This window comes from Cetorhinus maximus, unplaced genomic scaffold (assembly GCF_964194155.1).
Source record: "Cetorhinus maximus unplaced genomic scaffold, sCetMax3.hap1.1 HAP1_SCAFFOLD_3127, whole genome shotgun sequence".
In the NCBI taxonomy this organism is placed as follows: Eukaryota; Metazoa; Chordata; class Chondrichthyes; order Lamniformes; family Cetorhinidae; genus Cetorhinus; species Cetorhinus maximus.
The window spans coordinates 15,865-32,419 of NW_027599052.1; the positions used below are offsets into that span (position 1 = coordinate 15,865).

General features: G+C 47.2%; 1 protein-coding gene across 1 annotated transcript in view; it reads left to right on the forward strand.

Annotated features, from left to right (window-relative positions):
- Positions 1-15,798, forward strand: part of mtch2 (mitochondrial carrier homolog 2) — a gene marked incomplete at its 3' end in the record, with an annotated part of 31,656 nt that extends 15,858 nt beyond the window's left edge. Inside the window, exons 3-9 of the mRNA XM_078537838.1 lie at positions 352-458; positions 5,344-5,370; positions 6,167-6,223; positions 6,927-6,984; positions 7,073-7,124; positions 14,905-14,964; positions 15,699-15,798. Of these exons, the coding sequence (XP_078393964.1) occupies positions 352-458; positions 5,344-5,370; positions 6,167-6,223; positions 6,927-6,984; positions 7,073-7,124; positions 14,905-14,964; positions 15,699-15,798 (461 nt within the window). The remainder of the gene's footprint in view (positions 1-351; positions 459-5,343; positions 5,371-6,166; positions 6,224-6,926; positions 6,985-7,072; positions 7,125-14,904; positions 14,965-15,698) is intronic.
- Positions 15,799-16,555: the final 757 nt, after the last annotated feature.

Here is a 16,555-nt window from a genome sequence, read left to right on the forward strand (position 1 = left end):
TGGAAAGTGCCGTTGAAGGTGTCAGTTGACCAAGAAGGTGGACATCTGAAGGTGTCAGTTCAGATACCGTTGAAGGTATCAGCCATAGTCTGTGTTGTCCAGGTCTTGCTGCATTTGGACATGGACTGCTTCAGTATCTGAGGAGTCACGAATGGTGCTGAACATTGTGCAATCATCAGTGAACATCTCCACTTCTGACCTTATGATGGAAGGAAGGTCATTGATGAAGCAGCTGAAGATGGTTGAATCTGGGACACTAAACTATAGTAGAACATTATTGTATTAATAAACATTCACTGTTAATGTAATTGAAAAGATTGAATCTAATTATTACTGCAATTTCTCCTGCAGCCAAGCACATTGTGAAAATCGATGGAAAGCGAGGTCTCTTTAAAGGACTAACACCTCGTCTGTGCGCAGGAGCTATTGGGACACTTGTACATGGCAAAGTGCTGCAGGTAGCTGCTGTCTCCGTGGCGAGATGAACTATTATATTCAAGTTTGAGTCAGGGAATGACAAACACCAACTCCCTGGAAATTTCTTGACAGTCATCTCACGGGTAATGGAGCAATTCTCCAGTGAGCTGTATGGAATTAGAGAATTCCTTCCTTATTGTAAGAGGCAGCAAGGAGGAGCAAAGGTGAATCCATCAGTATGGAGGGGCAGGAATACTGGCTGGCTGTGTACCTTGAGACTGCAGTTTCAGAACAGAAGGAATCGATGCTGTGGGTTCAGGGTGGGGAGTCAGTGCTGTGGTAGCTGGGGAAACACGCCCTGGAGTCTGGTACAGAAGAGTTCGAGAGTTCAACTGTTCCTGGAGAGCAACCAGTACACACTAACCTGTACAGGAGTCAGCATCTTAATCAGATGGGGGCTGAAAACTGGGGTGTTGGGCCTGGTCCAGGCAGCATGGCTGTGAACAGAGACACCAATTGGTTGTTCAGAATTTAAATTTCAGAGCTGAGTGGGCCATTGATCAGAGCACCCTCTTGGTGGATGTTCCCAGTCTTTCACCTGCTTCAGGTCAGCGATCGAGCATTGTTCTCCCTACTCCCATTACTATGTTACAGGAGACGAACATATTGAGCACTGGATGTTACTTGTTTAAATTTCTCCCCATTCAGGGCAACGTTTCTTTTGCTCTGTCGCCCTCTGCAGTGCCTCCCTTGCTCACTTCCCCGTGTCACTTGCTCTCTGCAGTGCCTCCCTATCTCGCTTCCCGTGTCACTCACTCTCTGCAGTGCTTCCCGTGTCACTCGCTCTCTGCAGTGCCTCCATCTCTCGCTTCCCGTGTGTCCCTCGCTCTCTGCAGTGCCTCCATCTCTCGCTTCCCGTGTCACTCGCTCTCTGCAGTGCCTCCCCCGCTCACTTCCCCTGTGTCCCTAGCTCTCTGCAGTGCCTCCCTCACTCACTTCCCTTGTCACTCGCTCTCTGCAGTGCCTCCCTCTCTCGCTTCCCGTGTGTCCCTCGCTCTCTGCAGTGCCTCCCTCCCTTGCTTCCTGTGTCCCTCGCTCTCTGTAGTGCCTCTCCCTCTCTCATATCCTGTGTGTCACTCGCTCTCTGCAGTGCCTCCCTCTCTCACTTCCCGTGTCACTCGCTCTCTGCAGTGCCTCCCTCTCTCACTTCCCGTGTCACTCGCTCTCTGCAGTGCCTCCCTCTCTCACTTCCCGTGTCACTCGCTCTCTGCAGTGCCTCCCTCTCTCACTTCCCGTGTCACTCGCTCTCTGCAGTGCCTCCCTCTCTCACTTCCCGTGTCACTCGCTCTCTGCAGTGCCTCCCTCTCTCACTTCCCGTGTCACTCGCTCTCTGCAGTGCCTCCCTCTCTCACTTCCCGTGTCACTCGCTTTCTGCAGTGCCTCCCTCTCTCACTTCCCGTGTCACTCGCTCTCTGCAGTGCCTCCCTCTCTCACTTCCCGTGTCACTCGCTCTCTGCAGTGCCTCCCTCTCTCACTTCCCGTGTCACTCGCTCTCTGCAGTGCCTCCCTCTCTCACTTCCCGTGTCACTTGCTCTCTGCAGTGCCTCCCTCTCTCACTTCCCGTGTCACTCGCTCTCTGCAGTGCCTCCCTCTCTCGCTTCCCGTGTCACTCGCTCTCTGCAGTGCCTCCCCCGCTCACTTCCTGTGTGTCCCTCGCTCTCTGCAGTGCCTCCCTCTCTCACTTCCCGTGTCACTCGCTCTCTGCAGTGCCTCCATATCTCGCTTCCCGTGTGTCACTCGCTCTCTGCAGTGCCTCCCCCGCTCACTTCCCCTGTGTCCCTAGCTCTCTGCAGTGCCTCCCTCACTCACTTCCCTTGTCACTCGCTCTCTGCAGTGCCTCCCTCTCTCGCTTCCCGTGTGTCCCTCGCTCTCTGCAGTGCCTCCCTCCCTTGCTTCCTGTGTCCCTCGCTCTCTGTAGTGCCTCTCCCTCTCTCATATCCTGTGTGTCACTCGCTCTCTGCAGTGCCTCCCTCTCTCACTTCCCGTGTCACTCGCTCTCTGCAGTGCCTCCCTCTCTCACTTCCCGTGTCACTCGCTCTCTGCAGTGCCTCCCTCTCTCACTTCCCGTGTCACTCGCTCTCTGCAGTGCCTCCCTCTCTCACTTCCCGTGTCACTCGCTCTCTGCAGTGCCTCCCTCTCTCACTTCCCGTGTCACTCGCTCTCTGCAGTGCCTCCCTCTCTCACTTCCCGTGTCACTCGCTCTCTGCAGTGCCTCCCTCTCTCACTTCCCGTGTCACTCGCTTTCTGCAGTGCCTCCCTCTCTCACTTCCCGTGTCACTCGCTCTCTGCAGTGCCTCCCTCTCTCACTTCCCGTGTCACTCGCTCTCTGCAGTGCCTCCCTCTCTCACTTCCCGTGTCACTCGCTCTCTGCAGTGCCTCCCTCTCTCACTTCCCGTGTCACTTGCTCTCTGCAGTGCCTCCCTCTCTCACTTCCCGTGTCACTCGCTCTCTGCAGTGCCTCCCTCTCTCGCTTCCCGTGTCACTCGCTCTCTGCAGTGCCTCCCCCGCTCACTTCCTGTGTGTCCCTCGCTCTCTGCAGTGCCTCCCTCTCTCACTTCCCGTGTCACTCGCTCTCTGCAGTGCCTCCATATCTCGCTTCCCGTGTGTCAGTCGCTCTCTGCAGTGCCTCCCCCGCTCACTTCCCGTGTGTCATTCGCTCTCTGCAGTGACTCCCTCTCTTGCTACACGTGTCACTCGCTCTCTGCAGTGCCTCCATATCTCGCTTCCCGTGTGTCACTCGCTCTCTGCAGTGCCTCCCTCTCTCACTTCCCGTGTGTCTCTTGCTCTCTGCAGTGCCTCCCTCTCTCACTTCCCGTGTGTCCTTCGCTCTCTGCAGTGCCTCCCTCACTCATTTCCCTTGTCACTCGCTCTCTGCAGTGCCTCCCCCGCTCACTTCCCCTGTGTCCCTAGCTCTCTGCAGTGCCTCCCTCACTCACTTCCCTTGTCACTTGCTCTCTGCAGTGCCTCCCTCTCTCGCTTCCTGTGTCACTCGCTCTCTGCAGTGCCTCCCTCTCTTACTTCCCGTGTCCCTCGCTCACTGCAGTGCCCCTTCCTCACTGCAGTGCCCCTTCCTCTTGCTTCCTGTGTGTCACTCGCTCACTGCAGTGCCTCCCTCCCTCACTTCCCATGTGTCACTTGTTCTCTGCAGTGCCTCCCTCTCTCACTTCCCATGTGTCACTTGTTCTCTGCAGTGCCTCCCTCACTCACTTCCCCTGTGTCACGAGCTCTCTGCAGTGCCTCCCTCACTCACTTCATGTCCATAAGACCATAAGACATAGGAGCAGAAATTAGGCCATTCGGCCCATCGAGTCTGCTCCACCATTCAATCGTGGCTGATAAGTTTCTCAACCCCTTTCTCCCGCCGTCTCCCCGTAACCTTTGATCCCCATACCAATCAAGAACCTATCTATCTCGGTCTTAAATACACTCAATGACCTGGCCTCCACAGCCTTCTGTGGCAATGAATTCCACAGATTCACCACTCTCTGGCTAAAGAAGTTTCTCCTCATCTCCGTTCTAAAAGGTCTTCCATTTACTCTGAGGGTGTGCCCAGGGTCCTAGTCTCTCCTACTAATGGAAACATCTTCCCCACATCCACTCTATCCAGGCCTTTCAGTATTCTGTAAGTTTCAATCAGATCCCCCCTCATCCTTCTAAACTCCATTGAGTATAGACCCAGGGTCCTCAAACGTTCCTCATATGTTAAGCCTTTCATTCCTGGGATCGTTCTCGTGAACCTCCTCTGGACCCTCTCCAGGGCCAGCACATCCTTCCTGAGATACGGGGCCCAGAATTGCTCACAATATTCTAAATGTGGTCTGACCAGAGCCTTATAAAGCCTCAGCAGCCCATCCCTGCTTTTATACTCTAGTCCTCTGGAAATAAATGCCAACATTGCATTTGCCTTCCTAACAACACACTCAACCTGCAAGTTAACCATAAGAGAATCCTGGACTAGGACTCCCAAGTCCCTTTGCGCTCCAGATTTCTGAATTCTCTCCCCATTTAGAAAATAGTCTATGCCTCTATTCTTCCTACCAAAGTGTATGACCTCACACTTCCCCGCGTTGTATTCCAGCTGCCACTTCTTTGCCCATTCTCCTAACCTGTCCAAATCCTTCTGCAGCCTCCCCACCTCCTCAATACTACCTGTCCCTCCACCTATCTTTGTATCATCTGCAAACTTAGCCAGGATGCCCTCAGTTCCTTCATCTAGATCATTAATGTATAAAGTGAAAAGCTGTGGTCCCAACACTGACCCCTGCGGAACTCCACTTGTCACCGGCGCCATCCTGAGAAGGACCCCCTTATCCCCACACTCTGCCTCCTGCCAGACAGCCAATCTTCTATCCATGCTAGTACCTTGCCTCTAACACCATGGGCATCTTACTGAGCAGCCTCCTGTGCTGCACCTTGTCAGAGGCCTTCTGGAAGTCCAAGTAGATAACATTCATTGGCTCTCCTTTGTCTAACCTACTCGTTACCTCCTCGTGTCCCTCGCTCTATGCAGTGCCTCCCTCTCCCATATCCCATGTGTCAATTGCTCACTGCAGTGACTCCCTCTCTCATATCCCGCGTGTCACTCGCTCTCTGCAGTGCCTCCCCCACTTGCTCTCTGCAGTGCCTCCCTCGCCGTCTGCAGTGCCTCCCTCGCCGTCTGCGGTGCCTCCCTCGCCGTCTGCGGTGCCTCCCTCGCCGTCTGCGGTGCCTCCCTCGCCGTCTGCGGTGCCTCCCTCGCCCACTTCCCATTTCACTCGCTCTTTGCAGGACCTCCCTTTCTCACCTCCCTCTCTCACCTCTCCTTTGTCACTTGCCCTGACTGTTACAGCCTCATGTTCACTTTCTCTTTACCTTTTTTTGTTGCAGAGCTATCAGGAGGTGAAAGAAAACGAGGTGAGTGTCTGCCGCACAGTTCAGCTCTTGTACTGATGTGTTTCTCGAGAAGTCAGTGGCGATAAATATTGCCGGGTTTACGTATAGAAGAAAGTGTGTCGGAATGAGAAACAGTAGTCAGGACGAACACGACAACAAGGTGTGACTTGTGATTTCACTGTTTAAAGCATTGACCATGAATCCACCAAAGAAAACAGGATCCCCATCAAGTGCAGGATATTTAAAACCTTTGAAAGTTTGCCTGTTCGCTTCCTATAGTGGTAGCTTGTTCCAAATATTCATTGCCCTTTTGATAAAGAAATTCTCTGTTTAGTTTCTCAACACGATCTGCTCATCACTGTCTCAATCACCAATATAATTCAGCAAGTATGATCACACATTGCTCCTGAATCAATTCTTTATATATAAACCCCACAAGCCCCTCGATTAGATTCCAGCTATTCCAGGGCATCTGTTCTACATATAAACCACCGATCCCCTCGATTAGATTCCAGCATGTAACTCACTCCTGGGTATCTGTAATTTTATATATAAACCACCCGAACCCCTCGATTAGATTCCAGTCTGTAACTTGCTCTCAGTTATGTTATTTTTTGCCTGCATCTTACATTGAATATCAGTTCAGTGCTTCTTTGCATCAGATTTCCTTGGCTGTTGATAGTTGGTGTGATCTGAACCAATTGGAGATTCAAGAATTCTCTTTTAATGAGATTAGAATTAACTTGAGTAGCTCATACACCTATAAGTGTACGTGAAAGGTTTTCCAGTCAGTCATATTTCATATCTTCATTTGCAGTGTACAGAAATGGAGAAAATTGGGGATGAGCCGTCACTGCACCGTGTGTTTGAAGAGGTAAGCTCAGTATCTAACAAGATGGAGCCAGCTACCCTCCAGCTGCCAGGGAAGAATGATCCTCTGAAGACTGCAGGACTCGGGTCAGGTTTGGCAGGTTTAAGTAAGGAGTGAAAATATTGTGGTGACAGTGCTGTCTCAGATTGACCACTCGTAATTCTGATTATACTGTTGCCCTTTGTCACACATTAAATCCTTTAATGTGAAATCTAAAGCAAGAGACTATTTTGTCCATTAATTCTGCTGCATCAAGTATCCCTGTCAGTTAATCTGTCACGGACTGTCCTTCTCTCACATCATTCATTCATTCCTTATTTTAAAGAATTCTAAACCCTCCTCCCTCCCCCAACAAAACCCCCTTAATGTAAATAGCCCTATGATCTCTTACCAATTCTTAACTCCAAGTGCTGTTCATCCTTCTTGAATACTCAGTCTTCCAATGTTACTGTTCAGTTACAGTACGGGTTAGCACAGAGTAAAGCTTCCTCTACACTGTCCCGTCAATCACTCCCAGGACAGGTACAGCACGGGGTTAGATGTAGAGTGAAGGACCCTCCTATCAAGCACAAACTGATGTTGGGGGCAGAGTTATTTGATCTGCTGGTGATGGGAGTTTGGAAACCCCATCGGGGGATAGCAGGGGTTGCCCTGCTGTCTGGATATCTTGATCTTTTGTAATATTGACTATTTGCTTTGTGCCTAGACAATGCGGGAGATGATTGCTCGCTCTACAGCCACCATCGTCACTCACCCCTTCCATGGTGAGTATAGATCGCTGCATTTGAACATTTTTGTTGCATTCCACTCGTGTGCAAAGTTGGAGTGTTGATCTGTTGTGTTCCCTTGCAGTGATCACCTTGCGATGCATGATACAGTTTATTGGCCGTGAAACCAAGTACAGGTCAGTGCAGAGACTTGACCAGTTTGGAATACCCAGCAAGGGCAGCTGATGCCAGATTGTGCAAGGGAGTTGCCAGCCCTCTGAACAGAGAAATGTTCTCCTGTACTCAAGGAGATGGGGCCATTGAAGCTCTGGAGGCTGCTGGAAGTGTGTGTGTCTGACTGAAGCAGTCACAGGTCTTTTTGGTTTGTGCTGTCAAATGTCTGCAAGTGGTTCTTGAGATTTGCCTCCAAATTGTACTGCATTCTGATGAAAGGAAATGCATGTGTCTACGAACAGTTAGCGTTCAGATGGATGAGTGTGTGCAGTTATTGTGTGCAGGTGCACGAGTGTACACATAGTTGCAGTGTTCAGAAATGTGAGTGTGTGCAGTTATTCTGTACTGGTGCATGCGTATACACACAGTAATAGTGTTCAGATGGATGAGTGTGTGCAGTTATTGTGTACGGGCACATGCGTATACACACAGTAATAGTGTTCAGATGAATGGGAGTGTGCAGTTATTGTGTACTGGTGCATGCATATTCACATAATTACATAGAAACTAGGAGCAGGAGTAGGCCATTCGGCCCTTTGAGCCTGCTCCGCCATTCAATATGATCATGGCTGATCCTTTTATCTCAATGCCATATTCCCGCTTTCTCTCCATACTCCTTGATGCCCCTAATATCCAAAAAATTATCAAGTTCTTTCTTGAATATACTCAGTGACCTGGCCTCCACAGCGTTCTGTGGTAGAGAATACCACAGGTTGACCACCCTCTGAGTGAAGAAACTTTTCCTCAGCTCAGTCCTAAATGGCCTGTCCTGTATCCTGAGACTGTGGCCCCTGGTACTAGACTCCCCAACCAGGAGAAATATCTTCCCTGCATATAGTCTGTCTAGCCCTGTTAGAAATTTATACGTTTCAATCTGACGTTCTCTCATTCTTCTAAACTCTAGTGGATACAGGCCCAGTCGAACCAATCTCTCCTCATACGACAGTCCTGCCATCCCTGGTATCAGCCTATTGAACCTTCGCTGCACTCCCTCTATGGCAAGTATATCCTTTCTTAGGTAGGGAGACCAAAACTGCACGCAATACTCCAGGTGTGGTCTCACCAAGGCCTTGTATAACTGCAGTAAGACATCCCTACTTCTGAACTCAAACCCCCTTGCAATGAAGGCCAACATACCATTTGCGTTCCTAATTGCTTGCTGCACCTGCCTGTTTACTTTCATTGACTGGTGTACAAGGACACCCAGATCCCTTTGTACACCCACATTTCTCAATATATCACCATTTAAATAATACTCTGCCTCTCTGTTTTTCACACCGAAGCATATAACTTCACATTTACCCACGTTATACTGCATCTGCCATGTGTTTGCCCACACACACAACTTGTCTAAATCACCCTGAAGCCTCCTTGCATCCTCCTCTCAACTCACAACCCCGCCCAGTTTGTGTCGTCAGCAAACTTGGAAATATTGCATTTGGTTTCCTCATCCAAGTCGTTTATATATATATATATATATATATATATATGTATTATATATATATAATATATATATCGTGAATAGCTGGGGCCCAAGCACTGATCCCTGAGGTACAACACTAGTCACCGCCTGCCATCTGGAAAAAGACCCATTTATTCCCACTTTCTGTTTCAGATCTGTCAACCAATTCTCAATCCATGCCAGTATATTACCCCCAATCCCATGTGCTTTAATTTTGCCCACTAGCCTCTTACGTGGGACCTTATCAAAAGCTTTCTTGAAATCCAAATACACCACATCCACTGGTTCCCCCTTATCTATTCTACTAGTTACATCCTCAAAAAACTCAGTAGATTAGTTAAGCGTGATTTCCCTTTCATGAACCCATGCTGACTTTGTTTAATCCCGTTAATGCTTTCCAAGTGTTCTGTTACCACACCTTTTATAATGGACTCTAGCAGTTTTCCCACTACTGATGTTAGACTAACTGGTCTGTAAGTCCCTGTTTTTTCTCTCCTTTTTTAAATAGTGGGGTTACATTTGTCACGCTTCAATCTGTAGGAACTGCTCCAGAGTCTATAGAATTTTGGAAGATGACCGCCAATGCATCCAATATTTCCAGGGCTACTTCCTTTAATACTCTGGGATGTAGATTGTCAGGCCCTAGGGATTTTTCAGCCTTGAACCCCATTAATTTCTTTAGCACCATTTTTTTGCTAATACTGATTGTCTTCAATTCCTCCCTCTCACTAGACCCTTGGCTCCCTAACATTTCTGGGAAATTATTTGTGTCCTCTTTTGTGAAGGCAGAACCAAAATATGTGTTCAGTGCTTTTGCCATTTCTTTGTTCCCCATTATAATTTCCCCCGTTTCTGACTGTAAGGGACCTACATTTGTCTTTGCTAATCTTTTTCTCCTCACATATTTGTAGAAGCTTTACAGTCAGTTTTTATGTTCCCTGTAAGTTAACTCTCATACTCCATTTTCCCCTTCTTGATCAATCCTTTTGTCCACTTATGCTGAATTCTAAACTGCTCCCAATCCTCAGGCTTGCTGCTTTTTCTGGCAATTTTATATGTCTCCTCTTTGGATCTAATACTATCCCTAATTTCTTTTGCAATCCATGGTTGAGCCACCTTTCCTGTTTTATTTTTGCACCAAACAGGAATGAATAATTGTTGTAATTCATGCATACATTCCTTAAATATTAGCCATTGCCTATCCACCGTGAGCCCTTTTAGTAAGGTTCCCCAATCCATCATTGCCAACTCACGCCCCAAACCCTCATAGTTCCCTTTTATTTAGATTCAGGACCCTAGTTTCGGATTCAGCTTCTTCACTCTCCATCTTAATGAACAATTCTATAATTTTATGGTCGCTCTTTCCCCAAAGAACCCCGCATAATAAGATTGTTAATTAATCCTTTCTCATTGCACAATACCCAGTTTAGATAGCCTGCCCTCTAGTTGGTTCCTCAACATATTGGTCTAAAAAATCATCACGTACACGCTCCAAGAAATCCTCCTCCACAGTATTATTGTTAGTTTGGTTTGTCCAGTCTATATGTAGATTAAAGTCACCTATGTTCACAGTTGTACCTTTATTGCATACGTCTCTAATTTCCTGTTTAATGCCTTCCCTTACATCTCCATTACTGTTTGGGGGCCTATAGACAACCCCCACCAATGTTTTCTGCCCACTGATGTTTCTCATCTCCATCCAAACAGATTCCACATCATGATTTTCTGAGCCAATGTCCTTCCTCACTATTGCATTGATTTCTTCCTTTACTAACAGTGCTACCCCACCTCCTTTCCCTATTTGTCTGTCCTTCCTAAATATGTCCAGTTCCCATCCTTGGTCACCCTGCAGCGATGTCTTTGTAATTGCAACTATATCATAACCATTTATATCTATTTGTGCTGTTAATTCATCTACCTTATTGCAAATGCTCCGTGCATTAAGATACAATGCCTTTAGACTTGTCTTTTTAACCTTGGTGCAAAATAAAGCTAAGATGACTATGACCCCATTTGTTTCTCGCCTTCCACTTTTGCTTCTTACTTTTCTGTCTTTCGTTTCTATCCTTGTTTCCCCCCGCCACTCTTCTTGCTCAGGTTCCCATCCCCCTGCCATTCTAGTTTAAACCCTCCCTGAAAGCACTAGCAGACACCCTCCCCTCGAGGACATTGGTCCCGGTCCTGCCCAGATGCAACCTGTCCTGTTTGTACTGGTCCCAGGAATTTGAATCCCTCCCCTCTACACCATTTCTTCAGTCACGTATTCATCTGATATATACTGTTATTTCTTCTACTCGCGCTAATACGTGGCACTGGTAGTAATCCTGAGATTACTACTTTTTGAGGTCCTACTTTTTAATTTACATCCTAATTCCCTATATTCAGCTTGTAGGACTTCATCCCTTTTTTTACCTCTGTCGTTGGTACCAATATGGACCACGACCACTGGCTGTTCGCCCTCCCCCTTCAGAATGCCCTGCAGCTTCTCCGAGACATCCTTGAGCCTGGCACCAAGGAGGCAACATACCATCCTGGAATCTCTTTTGCGGCCACGGAAACATCTGCCTGTTCCCCTTACTATTGAATCCCTTATCACTTCTTCCTCCCCTCTTGTGCAGCAGAGCCACCCGTGGTGCCATGGACTTGGCTCCTGCTGCTTTCCCCTGAAAAGTTGTCTCCCTTAACAGTATCCATACGGTATATCTGTTAAAGAGGGGGACAGCCACAGGGGACTCCTGCACTACCTGCCTTCCTCTACTCTGCCTGGCTGTCACCCATCCCCTTTCTGCCTGTTCAGCCTTCACCTGTAGTGTGACCACCTCATTGAACGTGTGTCCATGATAATCTCAGCGTCACGGATGCTCAACAGTGAATCCAGCTCCAGCTCTGAAATGCGGCTAGCCAGTAGCTGCAGCTGGACACACTTCCTGCACACATGGTCGTCAGGGACACTAGAAGTGTCCATGGCTTCCCGCATAACACAGGAGGAGCTTATCACGGTTGCGAGCTCTGTTTCCATGACTTCCTTTTAGATGAAGCTCTTTCGTTACTCCCTTTAAAGAATACTAACTACACTAGGGGCCTTATTCCACTCCAAACACTCCCACTACAGTCCGAAGTCCCCACCTTATTTTGTTCAAGCTAATGGACTGCAGCAGTTTAATTAGTAGAAAAAGTAGAAGTACTCACCTGACCCTACTTACCAATCAGTTACATCACTTCTTGAATCGTGACATCACTTTGAACTCCACCGCCTGAAAGTCCTGAGGGTACGCCTCTCCTCTCCAGTCTTGACCTATGTTTTTTGCGCCCTTTTATACCATTCTCACTGGCGCCACCTCTCCGGTCTAAAACTCACCTTCTTCCAACCCTAACAGCAACTTTTAGTTAATTGCTAAATTAAAGAAAGACTAGACTTTAGATAAAATTTAACCCTTAAACTCTGTCTCCAATCTCCAACTGAAGCACTGTACTGCAGCCAAACATAGCACTCCAGTGCAGACAAAATCAGCACTATAAGATAGCCTATTTTTATACTCTCCAAACCTAGCCTCTGAAAATCCAATTAAGCCAGTTTTCGAATTAGCTAGTTACAGATGCAAGCCGAGCCTGTATTGAGCCCTGTTTTAAGGCTAGACTAAAACTCACCTTCTTCCAACCCTAACAGCAACTTTTAGCTAATTGCTAAATTGAAGAAAGACTAGACTTTAGATATAATTTAACCCTTAAACTCCCTCTGTCACCAATCTCCAACTGAAGCTCTCTACTGCAGCCAAAGCACAGTGTTCAGATGGGTGAGATTGTGCAGTTATTATGTACTGGTATGTGCTTTTACACACAGTTACAGTGTTCACATGGATGAGTGTGTGCAGTTATTGTGTACTGGTACGTGCTTTTACACACAGTTACAGCGTTCACATGGATGAGAGTGTGCAGTTATTGTGTACTGATACGTGCTTTTACACACATTTACAGCGTTCAGATGGGTGAGATTGTGCAGTTATTATGTACTGGTACGTGCTTTTACACACAGTTACAGTGTTCACATGGATGAGGGTGTGTAGTTATTGTGTACTGGTACGTGCTTTTACACGCAGTTACAGTGTTCACATGGATGAGAGTGTGCAGTTATTGTGTACTGGTACGTGCTTTTACACACAGTTACAGCGTTCACCTGGATGAGAATGCAGAAATTGTGTACTGGTGCATGAGTGTATATACACAGTTAGCTTTCGGATGGATGAGTGCAATTATTGTGTACTGATGCACGAATATACACACAGTTACAGTGTTCAGATGGATGAGTGTGCACACTGTTGTGGATCATACATAGACTCATAGACGTTAACAGCACAGAAGGAGGCCATTCAGCCCATCATGTCCGCGCCAGTCAGCAAAGATAGGACTACACGAATCCCACTTTCCAGTGCATGGCTCACAGCCCTGGAGGCCATGGCAACACAAATGAATATCTAAATGCTTTTGAAATGTTACAAGAGTTTCTGACTCAACCAGTCTTTCAGGCAGTGAGTTCCAGAATCCCACCACCCTCTGACTGAAAAAAATTCTCCTCAACTCCCCTCTTAGCCTTCTGTCTCTTACCTTAAAACTATGCCCCCTGGTTATTGATCCCTCTACTAACAGAAAAAGTGCCTTCCTATCCACCCTATCTATGCTCCTCATAATCTTACACACCTCTATCAGGTCCCCTCTCAACCTTCGCTGCTCCAAGGAAAACAACCCCAGCCTATCCAATCTTTCCTCATAGCTCAGACCCTCTAGCCCGGGCAGCATCCTGGTAAACCTCTCTGCATCCTTTCCAGTGCAATCACATCCTTCCTATAATGTGGTGATCAGAACTGCACGCAGTACTCCAGTTATGGCCTAACCAGCGTTTTATAAGGTTCCAGCATAACCTCCCTGCTCTTGTATTCTACACCTCGGCTAATAAAGCAAGTATCCCATGTGTCTTAACCACCTTATCTACCTGCCCTGCTACCTTCAGAGATCTGTGGATATGCACACCATGGTCCCTCTGATCTTCAGTACTTTCCATGGTCCCACCATCCATAGTGTAATCCCTCGCCTTGTTAGCCCTCCCCAAGTGCATTACTTCACACTTTTCCAGGTTGAATTCCATTTGCCACTCCTCTGCCCACCTGACAGTCCATTGATATCTTCCTGCAGTTTATGGCTATCCTCCTCGCTATTTACCACCTTACCAAATGAAAAGCTGAATCAATGGGGCATTTAAAAAGATAAATCTAAGGTTTAGGTATTGTGCAGACATGGTGAGAGTGCTGATACCTGATTCATTCTTGAAGAGTAATTCTTTGAGTATTGCTGAAAAAAGACATTTTATTAAAGCTTTTCATCTTGTATTCATCAAAACAATAGCAAGGATACTAATGCCAGGGGAGCAACACCTTTATTTTTTTTGTAAATCAAAGATTTCAAAGCATTTACTAAAGATCACTTCTGATATACAGTGTACAGGCATAAAAACTTAATTTCACTAACCAGTTTTGAGATATACCAACTTATTATGATGTTAACAATTAAACCGAGCTGTATACATTCTGCAATATATCTAACACGCCCCATCTCGACAGTTTAAAAAAAATGGAAACTGCAGAATCCATTCTACAGCAATTGAAACACCAAGCACAAAAATACGTACAAACACGTTAAAAACTAGGTCAGCACTGTTTACAGGTATAATGGTTAAAATTCAGCGTGGATGTATGCTCATCAATTAACTGGACCCTGTAAGGCACAGCTTGTGTTGCAGAGCCAGGTAAAGGTTTCAATTCCAGCTGTATCTTCTGAGAAGAAGAGAGTGCTAATTGGTTGACAAGTAATCCGATTGTAAGAGGTGTCGCCATGGAGAATGCACCTGGTGATGATGATTGACCGTTAACTGCCAAGCATTGTTTGAAATTTAAACCATGCAGCTTGACTCTGGTCAAGGCATTGCCCTGAGGAATGAACCAGCGAATGGCTGTCACTTATTTTGTTTAGCTGAATCAGGTGCAATGTGTACATGTTCTTTCTGTCTGCAAAGAACAGGGTCCTGTGTATTAATATATTTAGATTCCAGTACACGCACACATGCTGCACTGTGAGCCCGACTGGCAATCTTAAATTGGTTGTCAGCGTAATATTTTTATTAACAAATATTAATATGTATTATGATATATATATGTTATTGTGCAATACTCAATTTCTGTACTACCAAACGGCTATTAGTAATTCTTATTTTTCTTTGTTTATCTTGGCAGTGGGATATTTGGTTCTGTAGTAACAATCTATAAGGAAGAGGGGTTTCTGGGCTTTTTTGCGTAAGTATAAATTGTGCTGCAAATGTGTTGAGAATGGGATGATGAAGTATACCACTTGCGCCTGCAAAAGGCAGAGGAGATTTCTAATGCAGCCCTAGAAGATCATGGGATGTCTGTAACTACTGCCCAGTATCCTTAAAGAATGGGAAGATTACAAAGCTGCTCGGCAGTTTGTTTATGGGGCAAGTTCAATAACAGTCTAAAGAGATGTGAAATCTGGATCTGAAAGTGCCATATCACTATTAGCATAAGCACAAAGTGTTTCGAACAAGTAAAAATCATGTGCAAACTCTCCCAGCACGAATCCCTGGGCACTCTTCACAGTAAGACAGGATGTGTCAATGTCAGGAGTTCCCCTAGGTCAAAGGCAGAAGTCATGGTAATAAAGGCTAATTGATCAGTAAGTGTCGGGTCTGTGAGGAACCTGCAGACAGTGTGGCTGCTGTGTTTTGCCTGTTGGAGAGTTTCTGTTCCTTCTCTACATTCGCTTTGATGTTGCTCATTGCTGAGTGCCATTTACAAGCCTTTCACTTTCGCTGTTTGGGTGTAGCGTAGATTCCCAGAACCTGTGATCTATCAGGACTGAAGGGTGGTATGATGATATGTGAACCCCTCAAAGCAATGTGGAACCTCTCCAATTCCATGCTGGAGAGGGATGGTGTGCATCCCTCCAATTCCATGTTGGAGAGGAATGGTGTGTATTCCTCTAACACCAGTACTATCTATCCCTGCAGTGGCCTGATTCCTCGGCTCCTGGGTGACATGATTTCTTTGTGGCTTTGCAATATGCTGGCGTATCTCATCAACACCTATGCATTGGAGCCCCCCAGCCAGGTAGGTCACAGAATTATAATGCAACCTCCAATAGGTCCAAGTGCCCAGAGAGGAGGAGGTCTGCAGGGTTGGAGGGGGGGGCTGGAATGGAGGAAGACACGGTGTGCAGGGTGAGCTGCCTGCGCGCTGCAGGAAAAGGTGGTATGAGGGGCAGGGTTTAGTGGGTAAGAGGGGTATGTGGGGCAGGGAAGAGTTGGTAAGACGGCTTATGTGGGGCAGGGTGGAGTAGGTAAGTGGGGGTATGTGTGGCAGGGTGGAGTGGCTAAGAGGGGGTATGTGGGGCAGGGTGGGGGGGGTATGTGGGCAGGATGGAGTGGGTAAGTGGGGGTGTGTGCGGCAGGGTGGAGTGGGGAAGTGGTGGTACATGGGGAAGGGTGGAGTGGGTAAGTGGTGGTATGAGGGGCAGGGTAGAGTGGGTAAGTGGGGGCTTGATGGGCAGGGTGGATTGGGTGAAACTTTACCGCTTTCCCTTCTCCACACTGCGAAATGTAACCGCTTTCCCCATCCACACTGTGAAACGTTACAGCTTTCCCCTCTCCACACTGTGAAACATTACTGATTTCCCTCCTCCACACTGAAACGTTACCGCTTTCCCCCCTCCACACTGTGAAACGTTACCGCTTTCCCCCCTCCACACTGTGAAACGTTACCGCTTTCCCCCCTCCACACTGTGAAACGTTACCGCTTTCCCCCTCCACACTGAAACGTTACCGCTTTCCCCCCTCCACACTGTGAAACGTTACCGCTTTCCCCCTCC